General features: G+C 40.1%; 2 protein-coding genes and 1 long non-coding RNA gene across 7 annotated transcripts; 1 reads left to right on the forward strand and 2 right to left on the reverse strand.

The window, feature by feature from the left end:
- Window positions 1-5,137: 5,137 nt before the first annotated feature.
- Window positions 5,138-7,802, reverse strand: LOC116722316 (uncharacterized). 5 transcript variants are annotated; one of them, XR_004339744.1, is made up of 4 exons: window positions 6,368-7,802; window positions 6,197-6,294; window positions 5,445-6,096; window positions 5,138-5,285 (listed from the first exon to the last, which is right to left on the reverse strand). It is a non-coding gene; the product is annotated as an uncharacterized LOC116722316 (long non-coding RNA). The 5 variants fall into 5 exon arrangements; XR_004339743.1 differs by having other exon boundaries at window positions 5,445-6,294; XR_004339742.1 differs by having other exon boundaries at window positions 6,197-7,802.
- Window positions 7,803-8,138: 336 nt separating this feature from the next.
- LOC116722314 (uncharacterized) lies at window positions 8,139-10,712 on the forward strand. Its single transcript, XM_032566546.1, has 3 exons — window positions 8,139-8,870; window positions 8,965-9,135; window positions 9,342-10,712. Exons 1-3 carry the CDS (start codon window positions 8,585-8,587, stop codon window positions 10,367-10,369), a joined length of 1,485 nt encoding a protein of 494 aa, XP_032422437.1. The 5' UTR covers window positions 8,139-8,584; the 3' UTR covers window positions 10,370-10,712.
- LOC116722315 (uncharacterized) lies at window positions 10,626-12,753 on the reverse strand. The gene is made up of 4 exons (XM_032566548.1): window positions 12,718-12,753; window positions 12,521-12,629; window positions 11,566-12,310; window positions 10,626-11,011 (listed from the first exon to the last, which is right to left on the reverse strand). The coding sequence occupies exons 2-4, from the start codon at window positions 12,600-12,602 to the stop codon at window positions 10,813-10,815; spliced, it is 1,026 nt and encodes a 341-aa protein (XP_032422439.1). The 5' UTR covers window positions 12,603-12,629; window positions 12,718-12,753; the 3' UTR covers window positions 10,626-10,812.
- Window positions 12,754-16,749: the final 3,996 nt, after the last annotated feature.

Raw genomic sequence — 16,749 nt, forward strand, 5'->3', positions numbered from 1 at the left:
CCTGATCTGAGTGGATCCGTTCAGGAAATCCATACACACAAAATACGCGGTCCCACAACCTTTTAGCAACCTGCTTTGCTGTTTGATTGGTGCATGGAAATGCGTGGGCTAGCTTTGTGAAGTGGTCAGTCAGGACAAGCACGTCCACTGAGTTTTGCTTTTTATCCTCCGCACTCCAGAAGTCCAAACACACCAACTCCATTGGAGCAAAGGTTCTTATGCTTTTAAGAGGGGCTCTAGCAGAAGGTTCTGGTGTTTTGGCAAGAATGCACCTCTGGCAACATTTGACATACTCCTTCACATCAGTATCCATCTTCGGCCAAAAAAATCTCTGCCTTGCCAGGTGAAGAGTCCGTGCCTGCCCCTGATGTCCAGCCAGGTCATGAATGCCTTGCAAGGCTCTGTCCTTGAGGCAATCAGGAAGAACAAACTGATGTCTTTTCTGTTTGCTGAGGGGATCCCGAGTGACTCTGTAAAGGATTCCATTTTTGATCTTGAGCCTCTCCCACTGTTTAATGAACACCATAGCTCTTATGCTGAGTCCTGCTCTTTCACGTCTGGATGGACGCCTCTCTCGGATAATGAATGGCAAAATTTTGGAAACATCCGAGTCAAGCTTTTGGGCATGTTGTAATTCATCCAAAGTGAACACAGGGAGCGAATCTTGCCCTGGTATGCCCAAATCTTGGACAGACTGAATTAGTGCTACTGCACGGGTCTCAGTAACCAAATCCCACTGGTCATGCATCTCCAGAAGAGCCTTGACTGCGTCACACTGGTAAGGTTGCGAACTACAATGAAGTTCTGGTTCACCACAAGATGCTTTCTTCACTTTTTGGCTCTGGACCTTTAGGTGAAAAGCATCTTGGACCCCATCTTGGCTAATACTATCAGCTTCAATAAGGAGGCGAGAATAGCCCTCAGTGATGATCCTATGACTGACAGTTGTTGCAAATGGATCCCTACTGAGTGCGTCAGCCACTGTGTTCTTGGACCCAGGTATGTGTTTCAGATCAAAAGAGAAGGGTGCCAGCTTCGCAACCCAACGCTGCTCACAAGCATCAAGTCTTGGCTTTGTCATGATGTAGGTGAGCGGATTGTTATCAGTCCACACCGTGAATGTTTGACCTCTTAACCAATGACTGAACTTCTCACATATACTCCATTTCAAAGCCAAGAATTCAAGCCTGTGTGCCGGGTATTTCTTTTGGGAGTTACTCAGTGTCTTGCTGGCAAATGCAATGGGGCGAGCCTTCTCTTCTCCAGCTGGTACTTGAGACAAGACAGCTCCAAGTCCGTCCAGTGAAGCATCAATAGACAAAATCAGAGGCTGTGAAAAATCTGGGTGTGCAAGAACAACACAATTCAACAACTTTTCTTTAAGACTCAAAAAGGCTGTTTCACACTCCTCTGTCCAGTCAGATGGTCTCAGTTTTCTGTAAGAACCCGCATTTGTCGTTGTTTTGGTTTTGCCCTTCCTCTTCTGTCCAGCAGTTAGAGCAAACAGTGGCTTGGCCACAGATGAGCAGCTTGGAATGAAATGTTGGTAATAAAATACCATACCAAGGAAGGACTTTATCCTCTTGACTGAAGGCGTGCATCCATCATCCTCCATCAGGTCAGCCTTTGTCATCCTTGTAATGACTTCCACTTTTCCATGGTCGACAGACACTCCATGGCCATCTATGATGTGCCCCAGAAATTTCACTGATGATCTCATAAAGTGACATTTCTTGGGGCTCAACTTGAGATTGTGCAGGCGAAGGCGTTGGAACACAACCTCTAACCTCTCCAGAGACTCTTTTTCACTCGAAGCAAAAACAAGGAGATCGTCCAGGTAGCACAACAAACTGCTAAAGTTCAGATCTCCAAATATGCTGAGCATCATTCTCATGAAAGAAGCAGGGCTGTTACACAGGCCTTGAGGCATTCTATTATATTCGTACAACCCCATAGGAGTTGTGAATGCTGTGTATTTCTTGTCCTCCTCCGCCATAGGAATGTTGTAAAATCCTGACGTCAAATCCATAGTGCTGAAGTAAGTGTTGCCTCCAAGAGCAGCTAAGCAGTCGGACTGGTGTGGAAGTGGGTGCGCGTCTTTGAATGTCCTTGCATTTAACCACCTGAAGTCTGTGCATATCCTCAGACTGCCATCCTTCTTCCAGACCAGCACAAGAGGAGAGGCGTATTCACTCACAGATTTCTTTATTATCTCCTGTTCCTCCATGTCAGATAAAACCTGGCGCAGTTTGAGATAATGAGCTGGTGGGATTCGGCGGTATGGAAGACGAAATGGTCTATCGTCAACAAGCCGGATGCGATGTACAAAACCTTCTGCCTTGCCACAATCTAGAGCATGCTTAGAAAAAACATCATTATATTTCTCAAGCAGCTCGACCAACTTGGTTTTCCCTGCATCATCAGTGTGGCATAAATCAATATTGAGGTCACCGAGCCCAACCTGCTGCAATCGCAGTTTCAGATCTGCGGACCTTTCTTTGACATGTCCCTTCTCTGGAGCAGTGGTTTCAACCTGGCTGATGCCTTGAAAAACCTCAAAATCTTCAACCGCCAGGCAAGGGGACACGTCTGCCAACTTGCTGTTTCTTTTCAGCCTGATGGGCTTGTCTGATAGGTTGGCGACTTTTAAAGGGACCCACCTATCTCCCCATAAAGGAGTGATAATGCGAGCAACCATGATGTTGCGTGGCATCGACTTAGATGAGGTTGGTTCAGTGATTACAGTACTCCCTGGAGACATGGGAATGTTATGTGGCAGCTTACCCCACACCAGATGTTCAGTCCTTGCCAGTAGGGTAACAGACTGTTGTAATTTAACTGTGCCAATCTTCTCTGGGAGTTCTTCACCTCTCCACCGAGAAGTGCTTGCCATCATGTTGAGAAACTGTTCACATTCTGGGAGAAGACTGGGACTGGACACTAAACGCCAATAATCATTGGTTATTTTCAGCTGATGCATGAGAAATCTTATGACATTTGTGCCAATGATTAAATCGTCCCTTTGGCCTGGCACTACTAACACAGGGACAACACATGTCTCGCCATACAGTTTCATTTCCACCTCATACATGCAGCGGGGCTTGCTGAGTGTCCCTCCACAACCAATGAGAACAATTTCTTCAGAGAGGGGAACAGGTTCCGAAAGTGAGTTCTGATTCAGCATCATTTGTTCCACCTTCTCACTCAGTGTGCAGGCCATGGAACCAGAGTCAAGCATCCCCTGTAGCTGAAACTTGTTATTTAGAGTCACAGGTGTATAAAACAGTTCATCAAATGGCTCAACTCGTTGTGTGTTCTGAGCTATCACCCTAGCACCAGCTGGTGCTGCGGCACATGCCTTTTCATATTGCTGTTCAATGTCATTATTATTGAGGGTTTTTTCTTTTGAGCCCACACCACCCCTCATCCCATGCAGGCCAGCTAGTTTAAATGCTGGGGATCTTGTGGCTGGAGACCATGCTCACCTCTGATAGATAAGCGGTTGGGACAGTTTCGCTTAATATGATTTGGTTCAAAGCATGCTAAACACAAGCGTTTCTCTTTGCAGTGTGAGATGGTAGAATGATCCCAAGACTGACAAACCCTGCATGCTTTGTGATGCACTTGACTGGGTGAGTTCTGTCTGCCTGCAATCTGACTGTTCTGTGAGAGAGTACGCTGAAGGAGACTGATTAAAGTTTTCATGCAGCTGTCATTACCATGTGACGGGGCTGCTGCACCAGTCTCTTGGTGCGATGGAATGTCTCTTAAGTGACAGGGTGGTGGTGATAATTGGTCAGAAACAGGAGCTTGAGCATGAACTGTAGCTAGTTTAGGATATCTTGACCTGGAGAATGCCTGCTCTCTGGTTTCAATTTGGTAACGATCAATGTGCTCCTGAATTTCACTGGCTGTCCATTTATCTGGTGCTTTGAACTTCAAAATGGCAGCAAGCGCTGGGTCTGGGCAATGTTTCACAAACATCATAGTTGCTTCTTGGCAAGGGTTATCCACATGCCGTCCTAATCTCTTCAAGCCCTCTTCTGCTGCATCAACTGCCTTGTTCAAGCGTACCCAGTAATCTAGAGGTGTTTCTCTTGCTAGTGGCACAGTGTTATAAAAATCGGCCATAGGCATACATGAATAGGGCACATCACTGAAATGTTGTCTGAGAATGCTGTAGACAATATCTGGTTTTTCCTGAGGCTTTAGTGAAGGACTGCTTCGCAGCGTTATCCTCACAATATCTTTAGCTCTTCCCATCAACTTAGAGAGAATCTCCGAGTACTGTTCATCGGTGGGTATGCCTCGTTTTCTGAAATAGATTTTCATTAATTCTTCCCACTCGTCAACAGTGTTTTTGTCAGATCCATCTCCCCTGAAAATGGGAGGTTCTTTGACATCTGGCTGTAGTACTAGCTTTGCCCCAGTCAAGTTGAGGTAAGTGGGATCACCTTGTGATTGGCCCACACTGCCCTGAGATTGCAGACCCATAACACTCCCTTCCCCACATTCACCTTTAAGACGGTCCATTATGGACTGTCCAACTTGCTGTGCAATGCTTGTAATAAGGTCACTTAGTGGTGGGTCAGCACTAACTGAATTGTCCGAGACCGCACCATCATGCACAATGCTAGAAGATACATTCTCAACTACGCGTGTAGAACAAAAGGCTGGAGAGCCTGCATCATTGGTGTTTCGAACTGGGGTAAAAGGCAAAGCCTCGATCATTCTCCCTCTCCCCACAGAGAAGTTAACACCACTCAATGAACATTTATCCTTGTCTGCCTTATTTTTAACATAAGTCATTTTCAGTTTTTTTTTTTTTTTTTTTTTTTTTTACAGTTCTTTACATAAAACCAAATATATACACAATATCTGTTTTTGTTGCTGGAACACTATTCCACGTTTGACTCTGTCACACTATTCAGTCTGTATAGACGGGTTAATGTAACAAGCAACCTCAGGTGACCAGCTGACGTCGATCCACTCTTCACGAACCACGATGAACTTGTCCGAAGCAGTGTGGATCCGGGTCACGGCACCACTGTAGCCGCACTCATCCGACTCATCTGTTGTACATGTACTCTGCGTTGTGTGTATAGGCAAAGGGAACCAGCAGACGAGGACACCAGGGTGTATTGCAGCAGTAGGGCAGATTTATTCTGTTTAAAACAAAAAATGCATCAGCACTCCAGTTCTTGGGCTCTGGCTTTCCCACACACACCTCTCCCCAGCGCAGCTTGGCGCGAACTCAGGACTGTGGTAAAACCAACCAAAATTCTCTGACATTCACAAATAATAAAGTAAAATGTCAAGACAATTAAAATAAGACCAAACAAAAATAATCTGCCCACTAGTTACAATATTTTATAATTCAAACTGAAAATATACAAAATACATTAATCTAACATTCAGATAACATTTTGAAACAACTCACATACCTGTTTAAAACAAAAAATGCATCAGCACTCCAGTTCTTGGGCTCTGGCTTTCCCACACACACCTTAACAAATCAAAAGAACAAAAATAACCACATTGGCACGGTAAACTCAATAAATGTCCTTAACGTGGGAATTAAGTGCCCAGTACAGTGCTGCGCTAAACATAAAACAGTTGGGAAACAACATATAAAAACTTGCGAGTTTGGCAAAAATACTTTTAAGGACATTTTGAATACTTCAACAGACAAACACAAGACAACTTTGTACGCTTACCTCTCCCCAGCGCAGCTTGGCGCGAACTGAGGAGGGCAGCGCGAACACACAGGATATGACACGGAGACAGGAAACAAGAAAATAAAAGCTTCTCCGCCAAAATAAAATACAATTCAAAAACTAAGAAAAACAAATATACACAGGTAATGAGGATGGATTTGAGGTGAAATATAAACAGTTTTACACACTTGTTACACTGGTCAAGGCTTCTCTTTCTATTTCCAAGAATTCCTTTCTTTCCAGTCACTGAACATGTTGATATTTCTTCAAGAGTGAAGAGGGAGTCCACCACGTTTCTAGTCATTTTTTTGAAACCGCTGTACCGCTGAGTGTAGTCAAGTCCCACACAGTTTGCTGTATGATTTTTCAAAGACACACTCTGTAAATATAAAAAAATAATTTTATATAAACTCCAAAATATATCATGTCTTTTATCTGAAACTATTCACATGACTTCTAACACCAGCTCATAGACATACCTCTCCTTCTTTAGACTGTAATTGGTTGGAAGAACTGGATGACTGCTGGACAGCCTTGACTGCTTCCTTGACACTTTTATATATTGTGTCTGACAGTCCTGAATCACAATATAAGACATCAGACATAAGAAGTTATTTGGCAACCATTTTGTAAGAGATTTGTGAACTTACCGTCTTGTAGTAGCAAATTTGCCCTTCGAAGTCTCTTTATTTCCTTATCCTTCTTTCCAATTATTCCTCTAACTTTTTGTTGTGATCCTCCAACTCTGTAATCTGAGATTTGTCGTCTGTCTGATGTTGTGAACAAAAACTATTAGTATGACTCAACCATTAAACAAGGGGAAAAATTTATATATATAAAGCTCCTTATTTGTATATGTGTATGAACTATGTATAATATATATGGCATATACAAAAAAGTATGTATGTGTGTTGCCTGCATCTTACATGATCCGAAGGATCACAGGTTGTCTCTGCGTCGTCGTCGTCTTCTGAATTATTGGAGGCCTGAGGCTGATTAGCCTGATTAGAGATTAGAAAACAGAAAAAACGTAAGGTTTACCTTTAAATGTAATTTAAAAATATTAATAATAATTTCCACCGAACCAAAATGTTTTTCTTAGTGAACTGAGTGAACCAATCCCGCAAGTGAACCGTTGACACACACACGCAAACACACAAGCAGCTCAGAAGTGCGCTGTGCTTGGTTTATTTAATTTGTGAAGTCAGGCAGATTTCAACTTCGATCGAAGAGTAAGGATGGGTGGGGCTCCCCCCCTCCCCCGACCCCCGCTCCCTTTAGAGAAAAAAAACCGAGCTCGCGCTGTTGCTGAGTTAACGGTCGCTCAACAGCAGCGCGAGCACCTGTTTCAGCTAAGCTAGCGTTAAGTCGTCTCTACTAAGAGCTGAGGGAACTAACCAGTCAGTCTGTTAACAATGATCTTCGAACATAAAACACACACACACACACCTTTGAATTTTGTGGACGGATCTTTTTGTTTTCTACCCAGCGTTTCTCAGCGTCCCGAATGACCTGGAGACTTTCTGTTATATGTATACATAAAAGCAAAAGAACAGTACAAGTATTGAATAAGAATCAAAAAAAGTTATATATTTCATTCATTTGTGTTTAGTGAGAAAAAGGACACATTACTAAAAATATGTTCTTACCATTTACTTTGAGAATCTGAGCAAGGCTTTCCAACCATCCTTCGGTGGTTTCTTCCCAATGACCCCATGTTCCACCCAGCCGATCCTCTTCGGGTCAAAAAGCATTTTTTTGTTTTTCACAAATGTGTCACTGCCCACACTGATCTTATTTTCTTTAACCCACCTAATTAAAACATACATATTTTCTTTTTAGTTCTGCTACCACAAAAAAGCTGCAGCCTCAGGTACGATTTATTTTCTAGTAAACTTGCGCGAGATTATGTAATGAGCAATTCGAGACGTCAGTAAAATGAAACATGATTGGATGGGCATTTCAGCTCATCCAATCACAGATTAATAGACCCTTTTCACAGTGACGTCAGACAATGGCCGCCATAACTCAAAACTGGGTATCTTTACTTCCGGTGTGATTTTGCCTTGGGAACCAAGCTGAAAACTTCCCGCATTCTCATAATCTTAAGGATATAATAAAAGGTAAGTTTAATAATAACAGCATTTAAGTGTTAAATAGCTGTTACTAATCATTGTAAATTCACCATTCTCTATCTGTGTATAAAATAAACAGCCTCCGATCGGAGAGTAAACCACCTAGCAGCAGCTTTAGCCACATTTAGGAAAAATATACTCTCTGTCAGCGCTGTAACGTTTAGAGGTTCACTTTCTGTGTTTTATAAAACAGTGTTTACGTGCTAGATAACCGTTATAAGTCATTGTCAATTTACCATTCTCCAACTGTATTCAAAGGAACCAGCCTCTGATCATGAGTAAACCAGCTAGCAGCAGCTTTAGCCACAGTTAGGAAAGATATACACGGCCGCCTGTCAGCGCTGTAACGTTAGAGGTTCACTCTCTGTATTTTATAAAACGGTGTTTACGTGTTAGATAACCGTTATCAGTCATTGTCAATTTACCATTCTCCAACTGTATTCAAAGGAACCAGCTTCCGATCATGAGTAAACCAGCTAGCAGCAGCTTTAGCCACAGTTAGGAAACATATACACCGCCGCCTGTCAGTGATGTAACGTTTAGAGGTTCATTTTCTGTATTAATGGAAAATAAAGGGCAGCTTCCAACAACGTTGTTTAGAATAGTATTTTAAATATTGACTTAAAAGATTTACATGCATCATTCACATATTCTGATGTGATTCATAATTTCTCTTTTTGTTTTGTTGTATTTTTCCATCTTTCTCAGCAACGACCCATCTATCAAACAAGCATGGCACAATCATCAAACCGTTGCTATTGTAGTGTGCCATGCTGTTCAAATAACAAACAAAAACAACCCTATTTGAGCTTCCATGACTTTCCTGTGGATGTGGAAAAACGTGCCCGCTGGGTAAGAGCAATCAGGAGAGATGAAGGAAAAATATTTCAAATCCTCAGAGGGAGCACCTTTGTCTGCAGCCAGCACTTTACCCCAGAGGATATAAGTACAACAGCCAGTGGAAGAAAACGGATTAGTCAAGGAGCTGTGCCTTCTAGATTTCACTGGAATGATTGGGGTAAATGAAGGAGAACATTGTTGAACAGTTTTTAAAAATATAAACAAAAATGTATTATGATCATGAAGTGACTCAACATATTTTTCACATCTAGGGAGAAGTTCACAAGCTCATGAGTCTGTTTACAGGCGAACCAAAAAGTCTCTCAGTGCTGCTGTTCAGGATGACTCACATAAGATTGCTGACCCTGAGGACTCCTCAAAGGAAAAATTGCCTGCAGGTCCAATGGCAAAAGACCATGACTATGCCTGTCATTCTTTTCCGGGTTAGTATTACATAAAGTGTCTTGTAGAAAAATTATATGGCAATGAATCACATTGTAACCGTCTAGAAAATATAGTGTTTTTTGAGTTTAACACAAAAAATGCATATATACGTACACACACGCACACGTGTATCCTGTAATGAGGACAGTGAAAAATTATAGATGTTTGTGTGAAGTCTATTAACATTTATTTTTCTTTCCCTTAGGTGAACTACACGGTGCCATACAGAGAATTAAAGAGTTGGAGTTCCAAGTGTTATCACTTGAAATGGAAATCCAGGAGCTAACTCTTCAAAAGAAGCAGCCAGTGATTTTCAGGTTTTGTTTGACAGATGAAGATTTCCGTTATTACACCAAATTCACCTCAAAAGAGGTCTTCAATGTGTTTTGGGAGTCAGTTTACCCTTCTGCTTCAAGGCTAGTGTATTGGTCCAAGGCACAGCGGACTGCAGAAGAAATACCTAGTCCACAGCGAAAACTTCCACTCATTGATGAACTGTTTATGTTTCTTTGCCGTGTTGCAGCTGGACTTCAGGAGAAGACTTTGTCGACCATCTTTGAGGTCAGTTTGTCTACAGTTAGCCGCACCATTTTAACATGGACTAGTTACCTTTACCTGGTTCTTGGTTCGCTGTCATTGTGGATGACAAGAGAGCAAGTTCAGCGCACCATGCCTGACAAATTTAAACAGTACTGCCCTCACGTGCGTGCGATTATAGACTGCACTGAGATCCGTTGTGAAACTGCATCCTCACTCACACTACAGTCAGAAACCTTTTCAAACTACAAAAACCACACCACCTTTAAAGGTCTGATTGGCATTGCTCCTTGTGGGATTATAACATTTGTATCCAGACTGTACACAGGCTCCATCTCCGACATAGAAATAACTCGAAAATCACAGATATTAACGTTACTTCAGCCTGGAGATGGGGTTATGGCCGACAAGGGTTTCCAGATAGAGAAGATTCTGTCAGAGGTGGGAGCAACGCTTATCATTCCTCCACTTAAAAAATCCACCCAACTCAGCATGGAGGACACCCAGAAGACCCAGGCTATTGCTCGGCTGAGGATTTTAGTTGAAAGAGCCATACGAAGGGTGAAAGAGTACCATATCTGGGATGGTCTTGTTCCTCTTTCTATGGTAGGCTCAGTCAATCAGCTGTGGGTCATCTGCTGTCTACTTTCAAACTATCAGGGACCTCTGGATCTAAAAGGCGACAAACCTGTGTAGAGCCTCTTCTCCTGCAAGTCACAGCCCTTGGATGAGCATTAATGTAAACAGTTGTGTTATAAACAAAATCTCTCCATATATATGACCTGTATTTGTTTTTATTATTGAATAAATGAATAGATGTGTACAGTTCTATCAAATCTATTGTAAATAGCTTATCTTGAGGAAGCTACATATGTACAACCTTTACATTTAAATTGCACTTTCTTGTACATTTTACACATCTGTCAATGAAGTATTTGAATGAGAGAAAATGTTCAAATTAACGTTTTTATTGTGGAACAAAGAAGATTTGTGGCCATCAATTGCAAACATTAATAGAATAATTATATTACAAAATGAACATGGAGCATACACAAATGGCCTCAAGTTCACAACTTTAGCCCATTTGTGATAGGGAGAGTATTTACAAAAGGCCTATCAATTTTATAACAATCATTTTCTCAAGGTTTACCATTTAAGAAAACATCCATGTAGATGTCATGATAGAAATGATCAAGCCTCTGTCTCATTGAGAGGATAAGCTCCTCATCCCTAAATATTCTCTCAACTGTGAAGTCAGTGTGGGTATCTGTAATAAAATCACACCACTGAAGTCCGCTTACAGCCAATTGGCCCTGAACCTGATAATAGTATTTATGACTCTTGTTAGAGATTTTTTGGTATTATCATTTTATTTTCTTACTCTAGTTCACATTAAGTCTATAGATCTTTGTGATTTTCTGTTTAAAGTGTTCTTTTTTTTTTTTTTAAATGACCTGGAGGTCACTACTGTCTGTTCAACTTTACGAGAAATAGATAACACTGAGTTTCTCAGACTTTAAACCCTTTTGCAAGAACACCTCCTAATTTAGTAACCACCTGTGAGCAGTCGTATTTTGTTTTCTTGACAGTATTGACCGAGATTTGAACCGGGCTCAGACCTTTGACCAGATATCACATCTGGACCTGGGTTGTTAGATGTTTGGGTTAGAAGCTTTACGACCTCTGTTGTTTTCCTGACTGCCCCCTTGCCTGTTCTTCTTTGACAATAAAAACAGGAGCCGTTGTAAGGGCAGCCCAGAACGCTCTGTAGAACTGATCGAAGGAGAGGTTTTGATAGAGCGTTCTCCTTTTGCAAAAGCTCTACATAAAATTCATATACGTTGTCTGTGGTTCTTTCTTTTATTTAGGTTCGAAAGGAAAATACCTATCAACTCTTCTTAAGGCAAGCCTGGCCTTTAATTGTAACTAGGTGATTAACTTGTGCCACATTGTCAACATTGCAACTCTTTACCTCAGCTAACCCAAATGGAGGCATTTCCTTAGGGTTGAAGACTTTAGCATCAGGGCTAGCTCCAAGGTGAGGTGCGTCAGGATGAATGATAAACCCACATTGCATCACAGAGACATCAAACAAATCAGAATATTGCTTCAGTATTTCAGGTTCCAGATCCAACCCTCTTTTCATAGCAGCTGTCTGGGGAGTTCTTCTGAGAATACGAGTTGCCAAGGCCTTGGCAGAAGACTGACCACGCACATGGCATACTTCACGGAACCTGCTGGCTGTAAGTCGGGGTTTGCGTACCTCTGTCCACAGCTGGCATTCTGATTGCTGTCTGGTTTCTGCTTCAATAGCAGCACAGATCTTACGTGATATCTTAAGGCTCTCTAAATGGCAAAGTTGCCTATAATTAGGCTCAAAATCTAGTGGAAACCTAAAGCTGTAGCCGTCAACAGGTAATTGAGGGAACTCAGGGGCATCTGGATGTTTGATTATGTCTCTGCTCATTTCAGGAGGACACTGATATGAGAGCACAGAACCAAATGGCACAGGACCAAATTTAGAGTCCACTAAAGTAAGGTTTTGCAGTCCATAAAGCAACTTGCATATTCCTGGTTGTGGACGGATTTCTTTTAGTTTCTCCCCGCTGGCTTCAATATGAGGATCTGGAAGAGGACCTGGCAAGTGAGAGACGTAAATTTTTATGTAGATTTAATTATGTCATGTGACCTTTCACACCATAATGAAAAAGCTGTTACAAATGTTAATAATAAAATGTTAATAATTATGTAAGCTAATATGAAATACAAAGCAATACATGCTATTCATTCTTATCTATGTTAGGAAGGCATTACCACCTTTGAATAGCAGGGGACTCATTCCCTCACCTGCATACGCTCTGTACAGTGTGCACTTCACGCTAGTCCTAATCCTGGTTTTTTCCCTTGCCACAGGTTTACACACTGTCATATCATTTGTAGCCTCTGGTGCAACTCCCTATAATCACAAATGATTTATTTAAAAATAAATCAATACAAGTGATTAGCCTAAAACCTAAAAAGTTAAAGAAATATTAATATCTGACCTTTGTCCTTGGACGGTGCCAGGTCTGCAGTGAACTGGTGCATGACAGAGGCAATGGTACGGTCTTGTAGCCCATTGTACTGTAGTGAGCAGTTTGAAACAGAAGACCCACCATGTGATTGCACAGGGCTTTCCCAGCTGTGCAAGAACATGACATGTACTTCAGTTCCACAGGCACCACAAAAGAATCAAGTGTAACCTGCCAATAGGGACATAAAAATTATTAATCCTGTTATGCTGTCATCAATTTTCTACTGCCAAGTGTGCAACTGCAGCAAAACAAAATAAAATAAAACTTAACCCTAATCAAAACATCTGATAATTATTCATCTGAGAAACCTGAAGGTAATGAGCTTCCTCCTTTTTCTTCATTGACCTGTGACATCGTCCTCTCACTGACACCTCTCCCTCAACTGCAGTCGAGACTGTTCCAACAGTGTTTGGGAAAAACATTTCATTAACACTACTCTCTCTTCTCTTGCTCAAATTTTTGTAGTTAACAGCAGAAAGGTGGTTGCACAAATAAGTTATAGTCTTTACTGGAGTTGCCACTTTCCAGATATACTCTCATGGTATGAGGACCCCACATTACATTGAGCTTTGCCAATACTTACTAATTGCTAGTTATTTTATAATCATAACATCAACAATCTATGTCCACTTATAAGTAAGTAAGTAAGTAAAGTTTATTTATAAAGCGCTTTTAACATGGAATCACAAAGGTTGAACTGAGGAGGAGACTGGTTTAAGATGATGGACAGGGAGAGTTTGACTGAAACTAAATAGATAGACATATTCTGGGGCTGATTATGTATCTCTGCTCATTTCCAAGCTCAAATGAGCAACTTCACGTTCAAACACAAGTCCCCCAAAAAACGCAACCGGTGAATCATTATTTTTTATAAGTTTAGAAAAAACAAGACAAAAGCCACAAATAACAGTTGGGCTTGACGATATTTCTGTTTTTCCAGCAACAAAATGCGCATCTCCATGCACTGTTCATGTTTCTGTCACTGCTAACTGTCACAGAGTCTCTCCCAAAGACGCAAAGAAGGAATAAAAATAAATACACAAGAAAATATTAATGTGCAATGATTTGGATAAATAACTTTAATCTGATTACTGGATTTGAAATACGAACTCGTTAGATTATTCGTTACCGAAAAAGTGGTCCGATTAAAGGCATTACAAAGCAGCGGCGGCACCGGACATCTCTGCTTATAACAAACAAATCCCTATTTTATGGGATGAGTGGCAACTCCAGTCTATAATTTAATAATCTGATCAAGATTAGAGCCTAAAACGTTATAGTTCAAAAACAGTAAAAAGTTCTGGTTAAGGAACAGTTATGTCACGTAGTTAGCTAGCTAACAAAATTCACTAATGCTAAGCTAACGGTTACGCAAAACAAAAATACCTACCTTCATAGTCAAACAGGTATTGTTCGGTGAAGAATTTGTAGCCTTTGTCTAATTTAGATTTTTTTGTCAGAGAGAACTGGTTTGCAAATCGTGATATATCTTCAAATCTTATTTTAGGCAAATGTTTTAGAGACTGTGTAAACTCCATGCTCCGGTGATCTGTCTGACCAACATATGCTGTCAGATTTATACATCTCTCTCTCTCTCTCTCTCTCTCTCTCTCTCTCTCTCTCTATATATATATATATATATATATATATATATATATATATATATATATATATATATATATATATGACATATATATATATATGAAATAGACAACTTTATCATTACTTACTATGTACACCGGAACTAAGGATACACAGCTTCGAGCCAAAACGGAAGTTGTGTGACGTCATGTGAAAAGGGTCTATTGTATGCAGATAAGTATAAGCTAAATACCATTGGAACTATTATTTTCTTGGTATTTCAATGCAAATTCTATTATGTATTTTTTTTTATCACACTTAATTGTATTTATTCTGTCATTTAAATATCTATGATGTTGTAATTATTGTGAAGCACTTTGGTCAGTTAGGATTATTAAAAAAAGGGGAAAAAATAAATCTTAGTATACTTTTAGTCTGGTCAAGTCAGTTTGTATATTTTGTTAGGGCATCCTGTTTTTATTGTAACTTTATGGTTGGGTCTTGCATAAAATGGGTCATGTTTGTATTGTTATCTGCCTTAGGAGAACTGACGAAAATTATCTTTTGTGCCAACTCTGTCATATTTACATTGATTTTTCTTTCTGACATGTTGCTTAATATGCATTATTCAATTTTTAATAAACAAAAAAAAAATATTTCAATGTTAAAAAAATAAAAATTGAATTACATTACAGTTGGGTGTGAGTGTTTACTTATCAGATTTATTCCATCTGACATATAACATCCATATAACATTTCAAAAATATTAAATGTGAATATATATGTTGTACATTCATTAAATATATCTTTAATGTATAACTATAATACATTCAAGTACTTAAAAATATTGAGAAATGTGGGTATGACAGGCAATTAAATGATATTGACATGTGAAAAAAATTATGTGATCACAAGATGCAAGGAACATTGAACACATGAACAAAATACTTGACTACATGTGGAAAATATGACCCACATGTGGGAAATGGGAATCACATGTGATTTTTTTGTGGATTATGTGATCACATGTGATCACATGAAAATCACATGATCACATGTGATTTTCATGGGATTTTTCTTTGTAAGCTATCCTAAAGAAATATATAAAACTTCAGATATTTCACAAAAAGATATTAACACTCATGGAAAAACCTCACATAACCTTATATTAAAGCATAAGGTACGGCGCCCACAGCAAGAAAGGCTTGCAGTATTCAATTGTGCTGCATAACTGACCAGTACAGTATTGCGAGGAAACGAAAAAGTTTTACGAGAGAACGCAAAAGTTTTGCGAGGTAACGGAAAAGAAAAAAAATTCCCCATGTCCCCTAGGGGGCTCCGTAAAAAAGCGTTATCTCGGTGAGAGAAGTGAAAAAGTGACATGTGAATTTTCAGCACTGCGTTCAATTGTCAGCCTTATTGGCTTTGGAACAGCATGCTGAGTTGCAGTAGTTCTGGTGGTTTGAAGCTGGAACCAAGTCTAAATTTTGAGTCTCATGAGTTTTGAATGTTAGAGTAACAAAAAAGCGTTTTCTCGGCGAGAGAAGTGAAAAAGTGACAATATGTGAATTTTCAGCACTGCGCTCAATTTTCAGCCTTATTAGCTTTGGAACAGCTTTGAAATGCTGAGATGCAGTAGTTCTGGTGGTTTGAAGCTGGAACCAAGTCTAAATTTTGAGTTTCATGAGTTTCGAATGTTAGAGACCTAAAAAGCGTTTTCTCGGCGAGAGAAGTGAAAAGGTGACAATATGTGAATTTTCAGCATTATACTCAATTTTCAGCACTATTAGCTTTGGAACAGCATAGAAATGTTGAGATGCAGTAGTTCTGGTGGTTTGAAGCTGGAACCAAGTCTAAATTTTGAGTTTCATGAGTTTTGAATGTTAGAGACCAAAAAAGCGTTTTCTCGGCGAGAGAAGTGAAAAAGTGACAATATGTGAATTTTCAGCACTGCGTTCAATTTTCAGGCTTATTAGCGTTGGAACAGCATAGAAATGCTGAGATGCAGTAGTTCTGGTGGTTTGAAGCTGGAACCAAGTCTAAATTTTGAGTTTCATGAGTTTTGAATATTAGAGAACAAAAAAGCGTTTTCTCAGCGAGAGAAGTGAAAAAGTGACAATATGTGAATTTTCAGCATTATACTCAATTTTCAGGCTTATTAGCTTTGGAACAGCATAGAAATGCTGAGATGCAGTAGTTCTGGTGGTTTGAAGCTGGAACCAAGTCTAAATTTTGAGTTTCATGAGTTTTGAATGTTAGAGACCAAGAAAGCGTTTTCTCGGCGAGAGAAATGAAAAAGTGACAATATGTGAATATTCAGCACTACACTCAATTTTCAGGCTTATTACCTTTGGAACATCATAGAAATGCTGAGATGCAGTAGTTCTGGTGGTTTGAAGCTGGAACCAAGTCTACATTTTG

The sequence above is a fragment of the Xiphophorus hellerii genome, chromosome 6 (assembly GCF_003331165.1).
Source record: "Xiphophorus hellerii strain 12219 chromosome 6, Xiphophorus_hellerii-4.1, whole genome shotgun sequence".
In the NCBI taxonomy this organism is placed as follows: domain Eukaryota; kingdom Metazoa; phylum Chordata; class Actinopteri; order Cyprinodontiformes; family Poeciliidae; genus Xiphophorus; species Xiphophorus hellerii.

Coding starts and splice junctions, on each gene's coding strand:
- LOC116722315 (XM_032566548.1), bottom strand. CDS start 12,602: ATGACAGTGTGTAAACCTGTGGCAAGGGAAAAAACCAGGATTAGGACT. Junction 12,311..12,520: donor ACTGTACAGAGCGTATGCAG/GTGAGGGAATGA, acceptor CTCACTTGCCAG/GTCCTCTTCCAGATCCTCAT. Junction 11,012..11,565: donor CAGGCTTGCCTTAAGAAGAG/TTGATAGGTATT, acceptor CTCTAACAAGAG/TCATAAATACTATTATCAGG.
- LOC116722314 (XM_032566546.1), top strand. CDS start 8,585: ATGGCACAATCATCAAACCGTTGCTATTGTAGTGTGCCATGCTGTTCA. Junction 8,871..8,964: donor ATTTCACTGGAATGATTGGG/GTAAATGAAGGA, acceptor TTTCACATCTAG/GGAGAAGTTCACAAGCTCAT. Junction 9,136..9,341: donor TGCCTGTCATTCTTTTCCGG/GTTAGTATTACA, acceptor TCTTTCCCTTAG/GTGAACTACACGGTGCCATA.